The 22,746-nt window shown below is 38.0% G+C and overlaps 3 protein-coding genes across 3 annotated transcripts; 2 read left to right on the top strand and 1 right to left on the bottom strand.

The window, feature by feature from the left end:
* Positions 1-6,324: 6,324 nt before the first annotated feature.
* LOC121994191 lies at positions 6,325-6,852 on the top strand. Its single transcript, XM_042548310.1, has one exon. The coding sequence runs from the start codon at positions 6,348-6,350 to the stop codon at positions 6,717-6,719; it is 372 nt and encodes a 123-aa protein (XP_042404244.1). The 5' UTR covers positions 6,325-6,347; the 3' UTR covers positions 6,720-6,852.
* Positions 6,853-7,736: 884 nt separating this feature from the next.
* On the top strand, positions 7,737-11,964 carry LOC121996947 (uncharacterized protein At1g26090, chloroplastic-like). The gene is made up of 7 exons (XM_042551118.1): positions 7,737-8,030; positions 9,020-9,163; positions 9,269-9,343; positions 9,420-9,607; positions 9,684-9,849; positions 9,950-10,351; positions 11,637-11,964. Exons 1-7 carry the CDS (start codon positions 7,803-7,805, stop codon positions 11,766-11,768), a joined length of 1,335 nt encoding a protein of 444 aa, XP_042407052.1. The 5' UTR covers positions 7,737-7,802; the 3' UTR covers positions 11,769-11,964.
* Positions 11,965-13,034: 1,070 nt separating this feature from the next.
* On the bottom strand, positions 13,035-22,128 carry LOC121996946 (heat shock 70 kDa protein 17-like). The gene is made up of 14 exons (XM_042551116.1): positions 21,165-22,128; positions 20,820-21,052; positions 19,752-19,911; positions 19,049-19,291; positions 18,807-18,943; positions 18,332-18,665; positions 18,064-18,225; positions 17,033-17,107; positions 16,846-16,946; positions 16,691-16,760; positions 15,026-15,082; positions 14,873-14,934; positions 13,773-13,845; positions 13,035-13,675 (listed from the first exon to the last, which is right to left on the bottom strand). The coding sequence occupies exons 1-14, from the start codon at positions 21,924-21,926 to the stop codon at positions 13,469-13,471; spliced, it is 2,676 nt and encodes an 891-aa protein (XP_042407050.1). The 5' UTR covers positions 21,927-22,128; the 3' UTR covers positions 13,035-13,468.
* Positions 22,129-22,746: the final 618 nt, after the last annotated feature.

Genomic DNA, 22,746 nt, shown 5'->3' with positions numbered 1-22,746 from the left:
TGTAAAATTTGATTGTATGGATGTAAATGTATGAAATGTCATCGTTTGTGATAGTTTCTTTTTATATATGGAAATTGTAAATAAGGCAGATACTCAGTATAAATGGTTTTTGAATTTTTTTTTCTATTACTGAAGGAATCAATATTCCGTCGGTAAATATTGAAACTTTTTTACCAACGAAAACTATGTTTTCCGTCGGTAATATCAAATGGTGTTACCGATGGAAACAAAGTTTTCGTTGGTAATTTAAATTTTACTACGGAAATTTATTTTCTATAGTAATTTTTACCAACAGAATGTCATATTTGTCGGTAATCACTGACGAACCCTATATTCTGTTGGTAAAATTGTTTTAGACAAATCAACTTCCGACAAACTATTTTTCGTCGTAATTTCGTCTCTAAACCTCTTCACCAATGGAATTACAACGAAATATTTTGTCGGTAAGGCCAATTTTTTTTAATGAATATTGTTGATGTTATTGCTAGACCCAATAGCAAATGAAATGAATGATAAGAAAAATGTCGAAACAATGAAAGAAAAGGAAGGAAAATCTTTTCCTTTTTGCCGATGGTGTCAGCTAGCTCCAAGAGAAGCTCTGGTGGCTGGGATTGGCTGGAAAACAACAAAAGTGGGAAAAAGGTAACTACCCTTGTTGTCAGAAGAGGACAATAGTAGCAGCAACAACAACAACAACTACTGTGTTTCTCTTGGTTGTTGGTGAAGAAAAAGGATGAGGAGAAGGGCTTGTGTTTGAGAAGAAAAGGGGTTGTTGTAATTTTTCTACCGTTGGAGAGAAGCAGAAAAGAGAAGGAATGGGGGAAGAATAAGAAAGAAAAAGAAAAGAGATATGTGAGATGGGGGAATGGGCGTGAGTATGGTATTGGCATGGGCAGTGGCGTAGCTAGGATCTTCACTCAGGAGGGGCAAAGCGACAGAGTCAGCGAATGATGACGGTGATGCTGGCAGCAAACAACGGTGTTGGCTAAGCGAAAGAAATCAATTAAGTAAATTTCACCTCAATTAAAAGGTGTCTTTTTTATGGAGCATCGGCGAAGCGACGACGTTAGCTAAGTGAAGACAACGATCATGCAACAAATGACACGATAGCAATTAGTGTCCGACGATAACGACTTGGGTTATAACGACAGCGACATGTCATAACAGATTTTGTGAGTAAAATTAGAGTTAGAAAAAGAATATGAAAGAAATTATAGGAAGAAAAAAAAATGAAAAGAGGAAAATAAAAGTGGGATTAGAGGAGGAAGAAGAAAAACGGATAAAGAAAAAAATTGACTTGGAAAAAGAGGAAAATGGGTTAGGTTGGAAGGGTTTTAATTGGAATTTTTTGCTAAAAAAATAAAAAAGTTTCAAAATTTATGATTATACATTTTTTTTATTTTTTCCCTACCGTATTAATATTTTCCTTGAATTCTAGGAGGTGCGGTCGCACCCCCTAAGCCTTATATAGCTACGCTGTCACGCCCCGGGGGAGTCCCTGCCAGAAGAAATTTCGACAGCATCTCTCCTGTACGGGTGACAATCTGAAACTTACTACATCATCTAGATACCTCGGCCAATATGGCCGGAATATACATATATAAAAATAATCAATCACCACGCAATCTGCTCCTGATGAGTGACCGAGTGGACAGGATGCTATCGGAGTACACCTATCCTCTTATCCCAAATCATAAGTGGGGGAGCGCAATGCTCTCATCTCCCTGAGCAAGTCCAGAGGAGGGATCTCTGCCGGCTACCACGCTGCGTCACTGGACCAGCGGAGCCTAACAGAGCAGAACTGTTTGCCGGCTACCACACTGAGTCACCGGACCAGCGGAGCCTAACAGAAGAACTACCACACACTTGCCTGACATACCACTAACCCATGAGTGGTGGTGTGTGCAGATCTATGTAACTGGTGATGTGCTCATCAATAATGGAGCCGACTATCGTACAACATGTAATCATGCGAGATGGTGCATGATACTAAGCATGGGAATATTCTGAACCTATCCATCTCTACACAATGTGTACCATAGGACAAAGAATCAAATCAAAGGTACACAAATCAGATAAGGTATAAAAACCTAGGTCCTGAATATAATGAAGCATGGTTATGTCACTACCCGTATAAGCATGTATAATCATGTAGGTACTAACATGAAGTGCATAACAAGTAAACAAAATAAGCATGTAACAGGTATCGAGTAGTGACCAACCTATGCAGATAAGAAACATAATCATTAGTATTTGTTAAAAACATTACTATGCATATCAAATGACATATCTAAAACGATAAGTCAAAGTATCCGCCTCCAATAAGAGGAGCGTATCCGAAATAGATCCCTTATCGAGACAGCGTCTCGAATCAAAGTCCTGTAATATATCATACGGTTTAGCTAAGTTTTTTATTATTATAACAAAATAGCTAAACAAAATCCTTATTTACCAGAAACCCTAATTCATTTAATAATCTTGGTTAGCTACATAATTCGAGTCTAATCCAAAACTTAGATTAGATCCATCGATTAACCATAATTAGATTCAAATTTAAACCTAAAACAATTCTAGTAACAATTTATTCTTTACTTCACTGTACAACATTCTTACCTTAAGATATAGCCGAAATATAAAGCTCACTGCCTTATAACCCTCTACCGACAGCTACCAAGAACACCTCAAAAGATTCCCAACACCTTCAATCGAGACCTCAACCAGCCACAAGAATGAGGAGGACCAAGATCTGATCAGGAAAAACCAACAGTGAGTTATTCCGATGCATTCCCTTAGCCTGAACAGAAAGAACATTGCAAAAAGGAGGACCAATCAACAAGATCCTTAAATCCATAGAATTCCCGACGCTGCCCTACCTTGTTGGTCGCCTCCAGAGTTTGTCGCACAATCTGATCCCGCCTAAAAGGAGACACGGATGGCTCTGTGAACTCGGCTGTAGGGCGTCGGTGATCAACAACGGTCCACTTATACCCTTAATAGGATTGGATCGAGTAGTGGATAGACAATCCGACGATTTAGGGTAAAGGTGTGTGAAGAAGAGGGCTCGGCTAGCTTCGATTTGCGGTGTCGGCTGTCAACACCCGGTGGCGACGATGCGGGTCGGACGGACCTAGGGTTCGGCTGGCGACTCAGAGAAGGAGACGAGGCCGAGAAGAGGGGTTAGGGCACTGAAACAGGGGAAGAGGATCGGGCTCGGCGTCGGCACCTAGGGCAAAATCGGTGAGAAGAGGGGTGACTTCCCTTGGCCACAGCTTAAATCGCGAGGGGAGGGAAACCGTCGCGTGCGGTGCCGGTTAGGACAAGGGGCGGTTAGGGCACGACAACGGGAGAGGAGAAGGAGTGGGGGAAATGGCGTCGGGTGAGGCTCGGCACGCGGGGGAAGGGAAGAAACGAGAGGGACACGACACAGTAACGGGAGAAAAAAAGAAAAGGAAAAGGAAATAGGAAAATAAAAATTAAATTTTTCCTCGTTTAGTGGGGTAGCCTAAACAGGTTTTCCCGGGGCCCAGTTTTTATCCCCCGTAAACTCATCATACGAGCTTCGAAAAATTACCGAAAAATTTCTAAAAATTTCAAAAAATTCCGTTATGGTGATTCGCCCTTTTTCGATATTTTACATACACCCCTGGGCATGGGCTTGTCCTTTTTTTTCAAATACTTAACACGTTTCCCTTGCCAACCCTAGTTAGATTTTTCGTTGTCTAACTTCCAGTTAAGACTTTCTCTTACCTAAGCTCTTGTTAAGATTTTCCTTTACTTAACCTTCAGTTAGGATTTTCCGTTGTCTAGCCCCACTAGGACTTTCATTGCCTAGTTCCCAACTATGTCTTCCACTACTTAGTCTCGCTAGAACTTTCATTTCCTAGTTTTCAACTAGGTCTTCCATTGCCTAGCTCTACTAGAATCCATTGTTTGTTCCCAATTATGTCTTCTACTGTCTAGCCCTGTTAGAATTTTCATTGCCTAACCTTTAATTAAGATTTTTCATTGTATAACTTTCGGTTAGGATTTTTCGATGTCTAACCTTCAATTAAAACTTTTCTAATCAAATAATCCTTTTACCTACTTAATTTTTTTATATATATTATTAAACATTAAAACTCAAAGTTAGTCTTGATCCAAGGACATATACTTTTGAGCGAAGCTATCCTCAGTCATTTGTTCTTTTCTATATAAAATATATTCGGCCAACAATCTATTGTGCTTGGAAACGAAGCAAGAATTCCATTACCCATCAATTTAGAGAAATAAACACGCATATAATCCAAGAGTAGGAATTCAAGCCTCAACACCCCTTCTACTTTGCTTGCAAGCGTCTCAACTCCATGTTTTCTTTCAACCCAAATCAAACTGGGACGCCTCAACGATACCCCATACAAAATAAAAATGTCTCACTTAAATTCCCAAACCAAACTGGTGCAGGACTACTGTTCTCTCTCTCAACCGAGCTCTACTATACGTCCTGAAGCACACATAAACAATTCGAGTGCGTTGTGGTTTCATTTTCCACTTCATTGGATCTCTCTTTACCCATTCCATGCTTATAAGGCAAGTCCTCGGATCAACAGCACGTAACGCCCTTCTCTCCTCTCTAACTTTCTCATGGCGCCCTTGCGTGTCCAATTATCTCACTCCCTGCATCTCTCCAGCCTCTCGTTGCCTTCCATGCTTCTCCTCGTTGCTTTCGTCGGTGCCGTTTCGTCCATCGTGGCCTCCCTTTGCTCCACCCACAGGCACTCGAAGGAAGGGAGAGGGAAGGCGGCGCCACAGCAGCAGAAGAAGGAAGAGTCAGAGGAGGAAGCATTGTGGAAGAAGAGCATAATAATGGGGGAAAGGTGCCGACCGCTAAAGTTCTCTGGCCAAATCCTGTACGACTCTGAGGGGAATCAGCTCTCCAATTTGCTTCCATTGACCTCTGACCAGGTTTGAGAGCGCTATGGAGATCGATACGATCGATATATGAAGTGTGAAGTGCAGTCCTTTAGTTTTGTTTTTCCTGAATAAAAAAGTGATATGATCGAATTTAAAAGATTAATATCATATCCTACACTATCAAGCCACATAAGTAAACTACAAACTCATCATCTAAGTAAGTAAAAGCTACCTCTACAATCACTTGTCGACAATACTGACAGACCAAAGTATATTAAAAGATTTGTTGGATTTTTTTTTTCAGATAAGAAAATAAATGTTTGTTGGCAAACAAACATGGGTTGGCAGGTCCTCTCAATTTCAGTTGACTGTTAAGGATAAGTTAGCAAGGTGTCCATACTTAAAAGTATCGTACCATACTAAATGCATTAAATATTTTGTAGTCTTGGAAGTTGACCTCATGGCACCATTTACACGGCTCGGTTGACTCCAACAGCCAGGCAACCTTTGCTATCATTGTGGCTTTTCAAACCTTTGCTATCATTGTGGCTTTTCAAAAAGGTTAATCAATTATTTCATATTTTGTGCATATCTTAATTTATGTCTACAATAATTCTTTAAACTATCAAATCAACACACACATATACAATTAACTTGTCGGTGACGCGCTGACACAATGAAATGCCAACTCCCTCAAGCTAACCCCACCTATACTTAATTTTTAAAATACATTTGTATACTTGGTAGTGGATTTCAATAGTTCTTATACCTAATTCCAAACAAGTAGCCTTACTTTGTATGTGCTTCATCACCAACCAAAGAAAAGTCCAACTTTGTAGTTTCAGAAAATTGACAAGATTTCCTTCCATTCCATTGTTCTATGTAATTGCATGATTTATTTTTAAGCATTTTTGTACGGCATCTGATCAATTCATTATATATATTTTTTTCCCATTGATCAATAAATTTCAAACTTAGTGTATAATTATTCCAATAAATAATTAACGAAACAGTTTTCTTATCTCAGCATTAAGATTACTTAAAAATCATGAAACTTTTTAATAAAAACAAAAGCACAAAAATGGAGTTCCCAGAGCTAGCTGCAATGTACTGAAATTGGATTTTTGGAGTCGCCACCGCCCATTTAATGCGCAGTGTCTTAATCATGTTTTGGTTAGCTCGTTTTCTAAGTTGCCTTCTAGTGAAGTCATAATTAATTGCTACAAAATTGAAGGTGCATCGAGTCTAGGAAGGTCTGAAGATTTTTAATGGTTCATAATTTTATTTGTCAATCCAAATTATACCTGCTCTTGATAAACAATAGTCAGTGCTCGATGGAATTTTCAACCCAAAGCGAACCATCTCGGACCGTCGAATAAACCCAATGAAAACACTGAGCCGTTTCTCTATAAATCTGCACCCACGAGGCGACGTTATTGCAGTCTACTGCAGGAGCGATGGCGAACGGCCTGCTCGACGCGATCAGCGCCTTATGGTCCTCCTGGTCTCGCCACGTGTCGCGCGCCGCCAGGAAGCTCTCCTGGCGGAGCTCCGGCGTGCCCCCCTCCTACCACGGTGGCCGCCGCAAGAAGAGGGACGAGGGAGTACAGGAGAGCTGCTCCATCGCGGTCGACAGTGCCGACGAGGACGACGGCGTGTGGCGGCGCACGATTCTGATGGGAGAGAAGTGCCAGCCGCTGGACTTCTCCGGCGTCATCTACTACGACGTCGACGGCCGGAGGCTGTCGGAGGTGCCGACGCCGCGCTCGCCGATGCGGAGCCCGCTGCCGTCCTTCGCTACGAGGAGTCCGGTCACCGCGGCCTATTAACTAGCTAGCTCCGTTACTACGCCGTCCTCTGTTTCGGCCTCTGTTTTTTCTTTCTTGCTCTCTTGTTTGATTTCGATCTGTTTTGTGAGTTTTTGTGTGAATCTAAATAAATCCAAAGGATTGATGGTTTGAATTTTGATCGTTTAGTTGGCCTGGTAAATTTGTATGAACTATGAAAATGTGCTGAACTTGAAGCAATGTCAGAGTCAACTTCAAAATTTAGGCACGAATCTATTTTAACATTTATGTGCGAATATAATTAAATACATCTCTTTATGCCTCTTCTATTCGATTCTTTAAATACATCTCTTTATGCCTTTTGAGGAGCGATATAGTCAGTCATATTTGTATATGGGAACGATACCGAATGCGTGCGCTTTATGCCTCTTCGATTCGATTCTTTAATAAAATCCCAGCAAAAGAGAAGAAGCATGAATTTTCTTCTTCTTCTTGTTTTTTTTATCTTAAAAAATCAAATAAGAGATTCAACTCAATTGCCCCTTGTCAAAGCATTCAGGCAGTGGCGAAAGACAACCTCGATCAACCAATAGAATAGCAGCAACTGGAGTCCAGTTCCAGCCGACGTTATTATAGTAATATTCACTTCTGCGACAGGCGTTTACTTTTTAACTAGATATTGCGGCTGTTCGGCCACCGTTTACCAGTTCTTCAAAGCTTTACACCTCAATTTCGTCGTTCTGCAGCGTATGAATCCGTGCGTCCAAATTTAATCCTATTTTATTTTCCATTTCCTCGATATTTTTGTTCCTCCCATTTACTTTCTTGCCGGTTCACCTGACTGCCTATTTGACTAAAATGTTGGCCTTGAAGCAAATTTGACCTTTGCGAATGGACTCAGGATGGTCAAAACGTTCGTCCAGTTGACTGATAGTGATTCTTCTCGTTCTCGTTAAACTTATCCTCTTTTGACTTTATTTTTCCAATTAATCCTTCTAAAATGTTCTCGTTTAAAGGGGCAATAAATCACTCGCCTTCCTTTCCAAACCGGTACAGGCGAGGTTCACATGAACCGGACCGAAGTAGGTTCTTCCCGTCCTCAATCCTGTTCCTCTCTTCCATTGTATGGCTCTGCTGCCTTTGCCGTCGTCTTTTCCCTGCGCCCGATCCGCCAGAAACCCTACCGCTCGTCCGCTTCGCCTTCCTACGAGAAGAGGAGATCGACCTCGAGGTCGAGATGGAGTTCTTGTGGTGGCGGACTTGCGGGATCCTCCGCAGAAGCCAACCAAGTTGGTTACTTTCTTGGGCAAGGGCGGTTGTGGAAAGACAGCCGCCGCCGTGCTCGCTGCGCGGGTTAGACTCTTATCTTATGTGTGAATGCATTTCTCCGCCTTTTCCTTTTCCTTGCTGCTAAATTGCTTGCGTTGGTCAGTAATGTGTTCGATATTATCGAATTGGAGCTTAGGGTTGTCCTTTCTGTCGTTATGATTGCTACTTCTAATATATCGTTTATGGAGTGCTAGAAAAAGGTTCAAATTATAGTTGAAGGATAATAACACGTCGCGATCTGCTTAAATTCAAGTGATGTCTTGCTTTCATGAGTGAAATGCTGTGTTATATGATTTGCTAACCGTAGAAACGTTCATTTGGGATAAAAGTATTTTATTTAAGCGAGTTGTAGTCAATGAAACCATAAGCATTTAGTAGAGGATCTTACATGGAAGCATCAAGCAGTGGTGCATCAAAGACCTGAATACAGTAGGGCCAAATTGACTTACATAATTGCTCACGCAATACAAAACATTAATAATTTTAAAGACGATGCATTAATTGGATACTTTAAGGTACATTGTACATGCACAATGATGAGAAAATTATTATGAAAAATAAACTATAAAGAAAGAAAAAAAAAGATAAAAATTATTTTTCAAAATGATAGGAGGTAGATATTGATATCAATGGCTAAATAAAGTGAGATGCCTTCAAATATCCAAGTTGGACTAGTGCAACGAGATAAATTAAAGATTATTCTGATTTTATTGTAGAGTCAATATCTATTTTGGGAGGCTAACCTGTAATAAAATACATACTGTATTAACTCTCTTTGAGCCCATTTGGTGCAATTGCCCCCATTAGGCTCTTTCTAGCATCGAAGCATGATTATGTATTTTTGAGTTGCCATAGATAATAATCATGGACTTTGTATAATTACTGGGATAGAACTGATGCAGCTAGTTCTTTGGTAGAATGCTTATTAAGATTGCAGCAACATTTGATGGATGTGATCTGTGTTATTCTGAGCATGTGTTGTTTTCAATCTCTTGTTTCTTTGGCATCTCTAGTATTATGCAATGGAAGGGTTGAAGACATGCTTAGTAGTGCATTCTCAAGACCTGACTGCTGAAACGCTGATGGGTTGCAAGATTGGAAGCACCCCACTGGTGTATGATAGCAACCTTTCTGTTGTTCGGCTAGAAACGAGCAAGGTAATCATCATTGAGATATTCTCATTGTTCAGCTTCTACACATTTTTGTTGCCTGATTATGGAAATAACAAATATATCTTCATCTCAACTTCTTAAAAAGAGTAGATGCTTCTTGACCCTCTTGAGCGAATGAAGAAAGTAGATGCACGAATGAATTTAACTCAAGGTGTTCTTGAAGGGGTGGGTTGTATGCTTGTTTTTTCTCACTTTTCTTGTAACCTCGAAGAACTACTAATTGTTGTTTCTAAAATAATAGATTGTGAGTGAAGAATTAGGGGTTCTTCCTGGAATGGATTCCATTTTTTCTGCCTTGGCACTTCAAAAGCTAGTGAGTTTTGATCTTGGCCAGAGAAACTTTTCAACCAGAGAATTTGATGTGATCATTTATGATGGTGTTAACACTGATGAGACATTAAGGTTGATTGGAGTCACGGACAGAACAAGGTAAATGTTTACCTCTATGGGTTGCTTATCGCTGTCTAACTGCAAATATCTGATGACTTTTATCTGTGAAAGACAGATCATATTTAAAATATGCCAGGAGCTTGGCTGAAAAGACAGATATTGGAAGATTGGCAGCACCTTCTTTGTTGAAACTAGCATATGAATCTATCAGGTTAACTGATGGATCCAGCGATGGTAAAACAAGTGCAGAAATATGGGAGGAAATTGAGCGAATCCTTGAGGTTATCATCTTAATTCATGCTTTAAGCATTATTTGAGGTCTTATCATATGTTTCTCATATCCTTAAGAAATTGTTCATCCTTGCTGTCTTGTCTTTACAGAAAGCATCAGCTTCATTCACTGATTCATCAAAATTTGGATGCTACCTTGTTATGGATACAAGAAGTCTGTTGTCTGTTAATGCTGCATTGCGATATTGGGGTTGTGCAATTCAAGCTGGAACATGTATACGTGGAGTGTTGGGGTTTTATCCACAATCTTCTGGTGTGACAGAAACAATCATCCAAAAGTTCTCACCTCTGCCATTTGGGTGTTTGCCATATGTTTCCACAGAGGAATCTGTCGATTTGTCTGCCTTGATAAGCTCTTTAAACAAAGACTTGAAGGTTCTTTTTGAAAGTAGTTGTAGTAACTTGCAATCACCAGTGACATTTGACTCTAGCCAGAAGTCAGTGACCCTCTTCATGCCTGGTTTTGACAAGTCAGAGATAAAACTATATCAAGTGCGCCATTGACTCTTAATTCTTAACGTGGTTACACATAACCTCAACAGTAGATTGCATTATGTTTTGATGCATTAGCAATAAGCAATTTTTGTTGGGTGCATTCAAGTACTTTTAGTGCATACTGAACTATGATATCCACATACATTGTCTCAGTCCGTGTCCTTCTTATATCAACTTTGAATTTGTGATTCACAAAATTTTCCCTAATTAGAGATTATTTTACTTACTACTTGAAGCTGTTTCTTTGTTGTCTTAACTTACTCTTGATGTCTTAACTTACTCTTACATACATGTGCAGTCAAGCAGGTATGTTCATTGTCATAATTTGTTGCTACTGTTTTGTCATGCCACTCCACTTAGTAAGCATATTTGGAGACAGTGCACAACAGAATTTTTTTAACCCTTGAATGATATTGCTGATCCAATTGATAATGGACAGAGATACTTATGTATCAGTTTAAAAATATATCAAGGACAGGGCTTATTTAGTCTGACCTGGTGCACCAGTTCATCTTTCCTATTAGTTGGTTACTCACATTTTTCCTGCCATATGAATATATATTTGGTGAATGCTTGCCATTGGAATAATTGCATAGTCTGGATCACTTTCAACAGTCTTTCTGATCTACATCTCCAAAGAATACTAGGGATGATATAAATGGACTGTAAAATCATTCCCTTTATACTATTTCCTTTATAAATTGGTTATATTACTTCCACCAATTAAGGGTTTACATATTTCATCATGTTCGAAACATCTGGGCTGCAAGGACATTTTGTATGTTTAGACTGAGGATCTTGCAATAGTGTAAGTCAAATACATATATATCTTCTTTGCTTTCAGTGGAGCTAAAATGGAGTGTGACAAAGAGGTGAGCCATTAGACACCCAGTAAGTTACCTTATCCTCCCCTGTCGTGTAGCATTGCAGTTTGTGACTAGTATATGGTCCGTAGATCCATGCATTATCATTCATGGGGCAGCTAGAGGGATACTATCATAGAATTCAGAATATGCTTAAACTAAGAGGATTCCACTAGAACACTACGAAGAGCCCTGATATATTGTTCCCTTTAATAGACATATGGATGTTTTCCCCATTTAAATGACCAAAATTTTGTGCAGGCATGGTTTAGGAGTTGGAAATATATCATTTTCTTCCTGTGCTTTGTGAATTCCTGCTTGTTTCTTTTTTTCATAATGCAGGTTCTGTATTAAGTTTGTGATGCAATATGAGTTTCATTTTTAAGATAACGTTTAACATTTATGTATTATGTAAGCAGTATCGAGGAGGGTCGGAACTACTGGTCGAGGCTGGGGATCAGAGACGCATTATAAAACTGCCATCTGGTATGCATGGAAAAGTAAGAGGTGCCAAATTCAATGATAGGAACCTCGTTGTTACACTCCGATAGCCAGTTCCAAGGAATGGATCTGGTAGCAGTATTGGCTGTGCAGATATGCTTCCCTCGCCGTTTTTTTTCCCAGTTCTAAGTCTCTCTTTTCCCACTAATCATGTAAATTATCCTTGTTAAATTGTTTCATAAGTACACAATCATTCTTTCAAATTTCCAACTGTTATGCTTTATAGAATTTTGGTATTCTAGCTTTCCTCGTGCTTGCCTTCAGTATGATATATCAAATTGCGGGATGATCCCAGATTTGTATCAGTCGTTGATGCATTATTGGTCGAGTAAATTGATTCAAAATAGTTGAGACCCATCCTTGTATGGAATCAAATCTTATCAGGACGGTTGTGTTGGAAATTTGTAAAAGAGGGCTCTTAATGTGTTACCCGCATTAAGTATATACGGCGCCAAGTGCATTTGTAAAAGAGCTTCAACCCAAATCTTAGTATGAATTTGTGACTCCAAAAAATATCAAGAATATTAAATTTATAATGAGCAAGCGGATTTAAAATTCGACTTGCACCTTGAAATTTGTCATTGTAAAGTAGAATTGTTGCAAGCTAATGACGACATTTTGAGAGTAACATAAATTTTTGTAAGTTCCCTGGAGCTATAGTGCTGTGATAAGCGGTGGGATGAATTCTCCCTGGAGCTTTAGTGCTGTGATAAGCGGTGGGATGAATTCTCTAGGAAACGAGGTTTGAATCCATTCAAATTATTTATAGCATTGGATCATCTGATCCATTTGTATTTTTCAATTTATCTTAATAATCAGTGAAAAAATTTTATAGGATTAAACTAGTTACTTCTAGGATTAATCGGATAGCTAGATTATCCAACAAAAACAATAAATTTTTATAAGTATTCAGTTCAAAAATAATATTTAATATAACTGTAAAGTTTTTTAAATTTATGAGGAGCAAACTGATTTCACAATAAATTAAAAACATGGAGTAAACTGATGATTTAGGAACTCTGAAGAGCGTTTTAAAAACCCAAAGATGCCAGCTTACAGGGATAGACTAATTTGGCGCAGTCGCTAGAGTCCATGCTGAACACGAGTCAGCACCAATATGAGTCATGCGCAGCATCAGCAACTACTCTGTGTTCTAGCTGCTGACAAGCCTGAAAAAGCGACAGATGGTGGTACAATTTACAAAAAGAAGAGATGTATCAGACTCTAAGCAACCATGAAAAACGAAGCAAAACTGAAAGTGTTAGCGTAACAACCAAAAAGCGGGGAACAATAGAACAAGTGAACAATAGGAGAACTCAAGTTTCAAGGACGGTATGTATCAGACTATAGTTTCAAGTACGGTATAAACCATCTACAAAGTGGGGATAATTAGCACAAGTGAACAATAGGAGAACTCAAGTCCATGTCCTTTCTGGAGCCATTCAGGCGTTAAGGAAAAAAATTAAAATTCAAACAAAAACCTAGAGCATTGCAAAAATGGGGTCTTAATCATGATGGGGCTCTTGGCCATTAGATGCAATACTGTCACCCACATCATCTATAAATGGCATGCTGCAGAACACATTCCTTTCTCTACCGTAAAAACCAAAAAGCCATTAGTTGCTATAAGAGAAGAAATTGATCGCTGCTACAAAATTATGCGTATATCATCAGGCGATACTCTAATGTTGCTGTAAGTTGAACAGATATCAATTCAACTTGATTTGCAGCTGGTTGAGATGCTCATAAGTCATAACTCGTCATGGGCACTTTCTTGGTCAGTTTCAGAATTGGATACATCAACAGAATCATTACTTTGCTCTGTTTCAGATGGTGGCTCATCAGAGGTAGCATCCGAGGTGCTTGTGTTGTTATCCTGGCTTACTGTTTCTTCCTTTGTGGGTTTCTCAATTTTAGGTTTTGGCTTCGGCTTCAGAATCCTATTAACACTCGCAATCTGCAAACCAAAGAGATTAATCGAATGTCAAGTATCACATAGAGAAATCAAGAGAACTTTTAATACATGCACACAGGAAATGGGGACAATATGATACCTTATCCTGAAGCTTGTTCACTTTTTGATATACTTCTTCTGACGTGAAAATCGGTGCGACTAAGACGGAGGTCCTGGAACAACATAAGCATTATTTAGAGCCTTCAGCTCCAAGGCATCAAATCTCACACGGATTTGCATTGAAAGGAATGGAGTCAATTAAAAACAGTGTTAAACTCATGGAACATGGTAAAAATTGTGATTAATAACAGAAGATGGTCCATCATATCACTTACAATCCTTTAACTTTGGTGGGAAAAAGTTATCGCTTTTGTTCTATACAGATAATTGTTCTGGCAAAGTGACAACTATGCCCAGTCCTACACTGATTGTATCCTCATACACTCAAGGTTTTTTTTTTTTTTGGTTCAAAAATGTAAAAGAAATATATACGAAAAATACAAACTATATCAAAGTCAATCTAGTTTTAACTAAGCTTAACTGGTTCAGATGAGATAATGGCTTGATTTGACCACTTTTACTAAACAATATTTATGTTGAAATGAAACTGATCTGGACAGTCCGTCCAGGATTGAGTGCATTAGTTTTCCAAAAATAAGAATAATAGTACTTGTAAACAGAAGCAACATATTAGCAGCTTTAGCACACACTAAACAACAGTCTGATAAACGAATATGCCTTGGTTTAGATATATGCCCTCATTTATAATGTTCAAATGGGAAAACAAATGCAGTACAAAACTCAAACATCATCAATATAGAACACACTATGCATACATCCCAACTATTCCATTGTGTTATTAGGACAAAAAACAAGGGCGGGCAGTTGAAAGAAAGCTCATTCCTCTGTTTTAGTTGGAAGGGAAGTGGGAGATGGAAAGAAAACAAACATTTAAACATTTACTATGGATTTCTCAATGATAAGGAAAGATAGAGCCAGTATCCAGAACAAGTATTGCCATTGTCACTAATAATTATTCCTAATACACTCGTACCTTACATTAGTGACTCTAACCATCACAAACATGAGAGGGAGATCTGTTGGCCACTAAAAATAAACTACTAGCACAAGACAAAGTAAGGAAGCAATTGCATATGAATGTGCATGTAAGTTCATAAACAATTAACTCTGAAAACTTACTTTTTTTGTAGCTCCTCCTTCTCTTCCAGCCAATTCTTTAGCTTTTCTGCTTCACTCCTTACCTGACAATGATTTTAACCAGAAAAACATATATTAAAGTAGAGAACATATTACTGGAATATCTACAGCACATTCAATTCATCAACAGCATACCTCCTCAATTCTGTCTTTAGGAATCCATGGCTTATTTGTTTCCCAGTTATTTACAATCTGTACAGATACAATTAACAAATAAAAAAAAATACATAATACGGCACAGAATGAGTAGATACAACAGTGACAACGCGACCATCTTATTAATGGATATCTAAGCCTTCCAAGGAAAACCATTATAAAGAATATTATCCATATATTCTCCATTCAGGAATTAGCTGCTTACGATGTAGAAGGGATTATTGATTAAGAAACAAAGGACATTCCTGCTATTGACTATGCAGAATAAGGATTAAGATTTCTAACCAGAAACAGTTATTACTCAATGTTAAGTCAACGTTTGTCATTGTTGATATGATCTAACAAAAAAAAAACATACTGAGTAAAATTTTCTTACAAAGATCCATCATTAGTGTATTTATCTGTACCTTTAAATATCATGAAAAGAGAATTTACCAAAGTTCCCGAATCTGTTAATTATTTAATTACTATGACCAAATCAAATACTTGCATAAGCAATTCATCTGATTTAAAAAATCATCATGAAAGAATCATTTAATTATGCCCTTATATAATCATGAAAAAACAATATAATCTATTAAAATTACTTCTAATTGAAAAAATTCTAGTAAATCAACTTGACATGCCGATTAATTACCATTCATAACCTAAATTTTTTAACAAATCAATAATTCTGAAATATTCCGAGAGTATAAATTCTTTAACTATTTCAAAATCAGTTTCCAAAATTAGATCATAAAACATTGCATCTGCCTCCCCACTTAAAAAAATGGCCCTTAAAATTTGACATAATTGTAGGCCAGTATGCTACTCTAAGCAAATATCTCATAAATACTGGATGATAATTTAATCTAATTAGACTAATTTCAACAATTGTGCAACCAGTCCCCAGAATCATGCTATGCTACCATGTTATTACAAGTCTCAATACGACCTAACAATAAGTGTCATACGCAAAACTTTCTTACAAAAATCAACATGAAAGAAATATTTAATTCTTCTAGTACATATTTGTCAAAAGACCACATATTGTACTCCTAAAGATATGTTAATTATTGTAAAATAGACATGACCAAATCAAATACTTGTCATAGCTCATAAGAAATGTTTTCTTATTTAAATAGTTAGGAAAATAATATTATAATCATCGAGAAAGGATTATTTAATTAAACACTTAAAATAATCATGAAAAAACTACATAATTTATTAATCTTATCTCCAATTGCAAAATTCAAGCAAATCACTTGACTTATCAATTAATAATCTAGCATAGATAAAAAATTTATCACAAATCATTAAAATGGAAATTTTCCAAAAGAATATTAATAACTTTATCTGTTTCAAATTACTTTTAATTTATTCACAAATAAAGAAAACATAAGAGTTAACATCTCAAATCTTCTAATCCACTAATTAAATAATCTAGCTAAGTAATTTTATTAAAAACCAATTCTACAACATAAGAGTTCAATTAACATACAGTAGTAAAATTTATCATGACAAATTTCATAGCAAAAAAAGGATCACGCAGATGCACTTTCCAAGTGTTCAAGATCCAATCAGCATCATGTTTGATCTGGACTTTTATTTAATTACAAAATGTAAATTCAGAAAGAAAGATCAATTTCAAGTATAGTTGAGTACCTTTTGAAGTTCATTGAGAAGCACTCGGGCATGTTCACTAGCAATTGGTCGTGCATTTAACTCATTCAACCTGGGCAAATAAATTGAGCAACAGTTGTACTTAACAATAAACCATGACAATCATATTTCCTTAATTAAAGATACCTATGTCCTACCTGAAAAACATTGGGTCGCCAATGGCTTTAAGTAATTCCAGACGCTCTTTGAATTCATTCGCTGAAGCATCCTCGCCATCCGTATACAACCATTCTTGTACCTGCAATTATAGAAAAGTATGACTAAAACACTATGCATTGATAGCATCATGCATGTATGCTCATTAAAAGAATTGAAAATTCTCACTTCACTAAGTTTGTCTGCAAAGGAACGGCGCTCTTCTTCAGATGAAACTTTCTCAACTTCAGCATTGTCTTCTATCTGCAATAAGACCAGAGATATATTTGAGAAGAGATGAATAAGAAACCTGGATGCAAATTTGTATTAGTTTAATGAAAAAGACATAGTATCCTGTACTACCTGGATGCAATTCTACATTCTATCAGTTGAGAGTGATATTTTAGCTTAAAATATTGCACTGAGTTTGAGATTGGTTGGTCATCAGGTTGTTGAAATGAAATGCAAGAATCCACTAATCTATGCAAAAATTCACATTTACTACACAACTGAACTAGCAGAAAGACATCAATGCCTCAGTGGTGCATCATCATGTTATATAAAACCATATTCGTCCCACCCAGTAGTAGCACTCAATTATTGTTAAAAAACTTAGCTATTCTGCAATAGTCTATCCTACCATCATTCAAAGTTAAATCACATATGAACCAGGATAGTTTTCTTAGATTTACTTGACAGGTGTTTTCTATAAAATGCTACCAACCTTGTTACAATAGTTCTCAAATTCTGCTTGGTAAATCTAGCAGTGTTTCTATATTTGTGTTTGGCATGATATGAATTGATCAACAATTATTTATATGTATTTCATAGGGGAGAAAATTTCCTAAAAGATGTTTGTTGATCTTCAAAGTGGTTTCTAGAACAAACTTTGCTGTTCTATATAAATGTCAAGGTGATTTGTTTCGTGACTACTATTTACAACAGTCATAGAACTTGAGGAATTTATCCTAGCTGAAACAATTGTTTTATTTGAATGGAATACACCCATGAGAACAGGGTTTTTTTGTGACCAACCAATTCAAGTATTGTGTTGTAAGCTCATAATATTGATTTGTATATAGCGAAGTAGATATAAAAAAAGTGACAGTATTTGAGTTCAAAGTATTTGCAGGCGACTCAGTAGTTGGTTATCTCAAAGAAGCCCACCTTTCTATGAATGGCATGATATGCTAAAAAATAGAAAGTGCCACAAGACATACCTTTTCTCTTGTAGAATATATATACTCTTCGAGGCTATTTTTAAGCTCTGCTGTTCTCCTTCTTTCAGCATCTTTTTTGTCAAGTGTTTCCAATCTCACCTTAGCCTCCAAAAATGAATCTTTAGGAAGATTCGATCCAGGACCTAAATTTTTTTCCACTACCTATAGAATGTAAATTTCAGTTGAGTTGGTCTCCCTTTCTCTGAACTTCAAAGAAAAATACAACTATTAATAGGAAAAAGAAGAAGAAGAATCATTTGGGTTATACCTTCAAGGGAACCCTAAAGGTTTTCTTCTTCAATATTTTTTCAGTAACAATAATTGCTTCTTTCTCAGACTCAGTAGAGTTAGATGAAATATTGTTATCCTCAGCAACCTTCAAGGTTTCTGCACTATCCTGTGAAATAGTTTCTGTGCTGGTTTCAGAAGATGAATTAAAACTGCCAGTGGAATTATTGGTTGTTCTGTTTTTCTTTGGAACTTCTACCCACTCAGATATCTCAATGGTTGCATCTGCGTGATCAAGGGATAAAATTCCACTTCTGCTCAAAGAAAAATGCAGATTGGCTTTGATGGGAGAGGAGATGTTGCGAGTTGAATACCTAAAGTAAAATGGCTGTTAGCATAAGCAACGATAAATGAATAGATGCATTAGCCAAAGAAGCTAATTTATGACAAAAGAATATGTCAATAGTTTAAAAAAAACATGTATATCCATATGCATGAGTTTAAAAGTGCCTTACTTTTCACTGGCTTCAGACAGACCCAATATTGAATATTCTGCAAATTTATACGAAGAAACTCCTGGAGGCAGTTCACCTGCTTTATCATAGCTGAGTGAAGCTTCAAAATCCTTGTCATGTTTGAAAGACCTAAATAACTATCCCACAAAAGGTTAATGAGAACCACAAAGCTGGAAGTCTGAAAGGTGCTTATCAGATAAGTTCAACTGGAATTTATGAATAGGCTCAGTGAAGTGCAATACCTTGACTGGCATTTTCTTCAACCGTGGAATAAATAGTGTATCAGTATTATCTTCCAAAAGTTCTGGACCATTTAGTTCGAGCAAAAAGCCATAAGAAGATCCATCAATCATTCCCAACTTACGATTCAATTTGATTCCATCACTCAAGTTTGCAGCATTCAACGATGCACCAAGAACTATTGCTTCATCAGCATCAAGATGCTTGTCCAGATCATTCCTTCCTAGAAATTCTTGGAGCTTAGCCTGCATAATATAATGTAAAAAGATATTAACATCACAATAAACCAGATTACGTTCACTCATGGCTGAGAATCTTCTGATGTTGAAATGTTTGTATTGGCAACTAAATTATTTAGGGGTTGATGGGATAACAAGATATTCATAAAGAAATGCCTGCACCTTCTTTTTATCATCACAACCATACAACTTGATCTTAGTATTTGAGGATACTAGTAAGAAATAAATATTGTCAACATCAAATCAATTAATTCCCAGTCTCAAATGACAATGACACATGTTATGCTGTAATATGATTAAGATCGAAGAATACCATCAGGCTATTAAATTGCATTAAAAAGTGAGCAATCTCGACCTGGCTGTTGGGTCAATATTAAAGATTTATAAACCAGGTTCTAGTTTATGTCACAAAGCAAGGATTACCAACCACGAGGATCAAGTTAAATAAAGTGTTGATGTGAACAACCTGTAACCTTGGCACACGAGTGGCCCCACCAACCAGCTCCACGGCATATATTTCATTTAGCGTCAGACCAGAATGTTTTAACACTTCCTTGACTGGAACAAGTGCTCTCTCCCATAAGTCTGAACAAAGTTCTTCAAACTTCTCCCGTGATATGGTGCTTCTGCAAAACACAAACAGATAATACTTTCAGCCAACACTTTGTAAAAAACAAAATGCAATATAAGACACAATAAATAGTCATTCTGTAGCTTAAATTTTACAAATACTGACAATATCCAAGCTATACAAGTTTTTTATAAATCTCTCACATCCTGCTGATTATGACATATCCATGGCAACCTATCAGAGTTATAACGAATATATGATGTCTTTAACTTTTCCATCCATAAACCATTAAGTCCCGACATGGTGATTAAATATTATTATTTTAATCAAAATGATAGCATATCATATCATTATGGGATAAGTGGAAAACAACAGGCAAGGACAGGCTAGGCTAGCCCAACACGACATGGGTTATGCTTGGCATGGTCTGCTAAAGGTTGGGCCATGTTGAAGATGGCCCGAACCTATCCTAGATTCAGACTGTGTTGAGCACAACATATGACCTTGCTGCCTGGCACAGCCTAACCAGGTTAGCCCACTATTCAAATGATCAAAAATCACCAATTTGACTAAAATACCAATAAACTTTTTTAAAAAATAGCTTTTATCCACTTTAGAGTGTATTTTGGTTAAAAAAAAAAAAAATTGATAACGACCAAATTGGCCTAATTTTTTTTTTTTAAATCATAAGTTTTCCCGATAAATATCCTCTGAATCCCCCATCTCTCATCCAAACATTGCACAGTTCTCATTCTCTTAATTCACAACTACATTCTACCAATCTCTCTAATCACTTAACTACTAAATGTGAAAGGCAAGCAACAGATTATGGGAAGAGGTCCAACTAAAACACTATTAGAAATAACACAGGATGTATTTGTCATTAGAAATGAAAACATTCAGATTGTTCAGCTTTACTGGTTCAAAACAATATATATCATTCATGTGAATATGTGGCTATACCTGAAATCAATATCATCTAAGAGGGATTCAACAGAAATTGGCGCGGCTGTATTAGCACTCAAAATTTCCTTGGTCCGCTTGACTTGCTTCTTCAATTTAGCCATTGCCTTAGGAGACTTCCTCACATCAATGTCACTTCCTAATTGCTTATTGAACTCATCAGCAAAGTACTCCACTAGCCTCAATTCCATATCTTGTCCTCCAAGTTTAGCATCCCATCTAACATCTTTTACCTGTTAGAATAGAACTTATAGGCATGAAACTGATAAGTACCTGAAATAAATTACCGGAAGCAAATTATTTGAGGGAAAAAGGGATAAATGTCAGAGTAGAATGAAAAATTACCTGGAACTGATTAACCGAGACCGTCCTCCCGAACTCCTTGGTACTGTATGCCGAGAAGTAAACTAGAGCAGCGTAAGTACTACTGGAACCCATATCATAGAATATCACATGTCGTGAATCGTTGGAGAAATCCTTATCAATGCCGTACTGCAAAGCTGCTCCAGCGTGCTCGTTAATCAGCGAAAGCACATTGATCCCTGCCAGCTGAGCCGCCTGAATTAATCCTCTCCTTTCCGCCTGGCCAAAGAACGGTGGCACCGCAATTACAGCATCCTTCACAGGGACCCTCGCGTGGGACTCCGCTAAGCTAATTCCATAGCCAAGAATCATCGCGAGCAACTCTTCTGCGCTATACACGGTCACCCCGTCATCGATTCGGATACTAGCAGCCCCTCTTGAGTCTTCGACGAGGTCGTAGGGGAGGTAGAACGACTCGGCGAGAACCTTTACATACTCGTAAGGTTTCCCGATCATGTCGCGCACGAAGGAGTAGACCTTGTCGGGGTACCGGGCGACGATCCCAGCGGCCTCCTCACCAACGAGGCGGTTGCCTCCACTAAAGGCGACGAGGGCCGGTGACTTTCGCTTGGACATTTCGTTGATGGCGATTGAGATTGGGCTCTGTCCGGACTTGAGGTTGACGACGGCCACCTTCATCCATTCGGAGCCGAGATCGATGCTGGAAACGGCCGATTCAGAGGGAGTCGAGAGCATTGAAAGAATCATCAATAGGATCCAAATTCCTGCCGCAAATTTCCTCATCGTAGCAGCAGATCTTGAGCGCCGCCACGAATCAAGCAGGGGTTTTGAGAGGAGGGAAGAGCATTGGTCGATGATTAGGGTTAGAATTTGGAGATCTCGACTCAGTGAAGGCGTCAAGGCGTCGAACTCCGAGGCAGGCGGAAACGGAGTTCTCCACTCCTCCCTTCTTCCACTCGGCTTCGCTTCTCTTCGCTTCGGGAATTGTCCGGTCTTTTTAATATTTTTTTCTATTTATAAAATGTTTAATATATGCAGTCGTGGCGAAATGGCACAGCAACGAATTACAACATGGCAAGGACAAACGGAGCAAATGGTGCCTCGCCACGTCAACTGACGTAAACGTGGCGGTTGATAATAAGCTTGGTGCGCTGGCTAATCGATGGTCGTGGACGCGCACGCCATCGCTGCCCAGACGGCAGCATCTCGCCACGTCAACTGACGTAAACGTGGCGGTTGATAACAAGCTTGGTGCGCTGGCTAATCCACGGTCATGGATGCGCGACGCCATCGGGACCCATACGGAAGCATCGTCGGCCGATCTTGGCGCCGATAACGGCTGCGATGCCATCTTCACTGGGCAGGGAAAAAAAAATATTACACATGTGATATATTTACACATTTAGACAGATATTACAATATGTATCCAAAGCAAATGTCTCACATATTATTAATAAATTATAAAAATATAAAAATATTGAAATATTTTTAAGATGGAAGGGGAAAAACTCAATGTCCTCTCAACTTTCTGACAGTTATTTCCACGCAAGTTTGCCATTTGCACGATCAAGCAGATTGCAGTTTTCACTGTATTTGTTGCATG

Source organism: Zingiber officinale, chromosome 6A, assembly GCF_018446385.1.
Source record: "Zingiber officinale cultivar Zhangliang chromosome 6A, Zo_v1.1, whole genome shotgun sequence".
Lineage (NCBI taxonomy): Eukaryota > Viridiplantae > Streptophyta > Magnoliopsida > Zingiberales > Zingiberaceae > Zingiber > Zingiber officinale.
This window is presented reverse-complemented; position numbering and strand designations above follow the sequence as displayed.

Bases quoted from the DNA above. Each gene is read 5' to 3' on its own strand.
- LOC121994191 (XM_042548310.1), top strand. From the start codon at position 6,348: ATGGCGAACGGCCTGCTCGACGCGATCAGCGCCTTATGGTCCTCCTGG.
- LOC121996947 (XM_042551118.1), top strand. From the start codon at position 7,803: ATGGCTCTGCTGCCTTTGCCGTCGTCTTTTCCCTGCGCCCGATCCGCC. The intron at 9,344-9,419 runs GTGGGTTGTATG...CTAAAATAATAG, and splicing joins CTCAAGGTGTTCTTGAAGGG to ATTGTGAGTGAAGAATTAGG. The intron at 9,608-9,683 runs GTAAATGTTTAC...TGTGAAAGACAG, and splicing joins GGAGTCACGGACAGAACAAG to ATCATATTTAAAATATGCCA.
- LOC121996946 (XM_042551116.1), bottom strand. From the start codon at position 21,926: ATGAGGAAATTTGCGGCAGGAATTTGGATCCTATTGATGATTCTTTCA. The intron at 19,912-20,819 runs GTATAGCCACAT...TGTGTTTTGCAG, and splicing joins TTAGATGATATTGATTTCAG to AAGCACCATATCACGGGAGA. The intron at 15,083-16,690 runs GTACTCAACTAT...GTATCTGTACAG, and splicing joins TTCTCAATGAACTTCAAAAG to ATTGTAAATAACTGGGAAAC.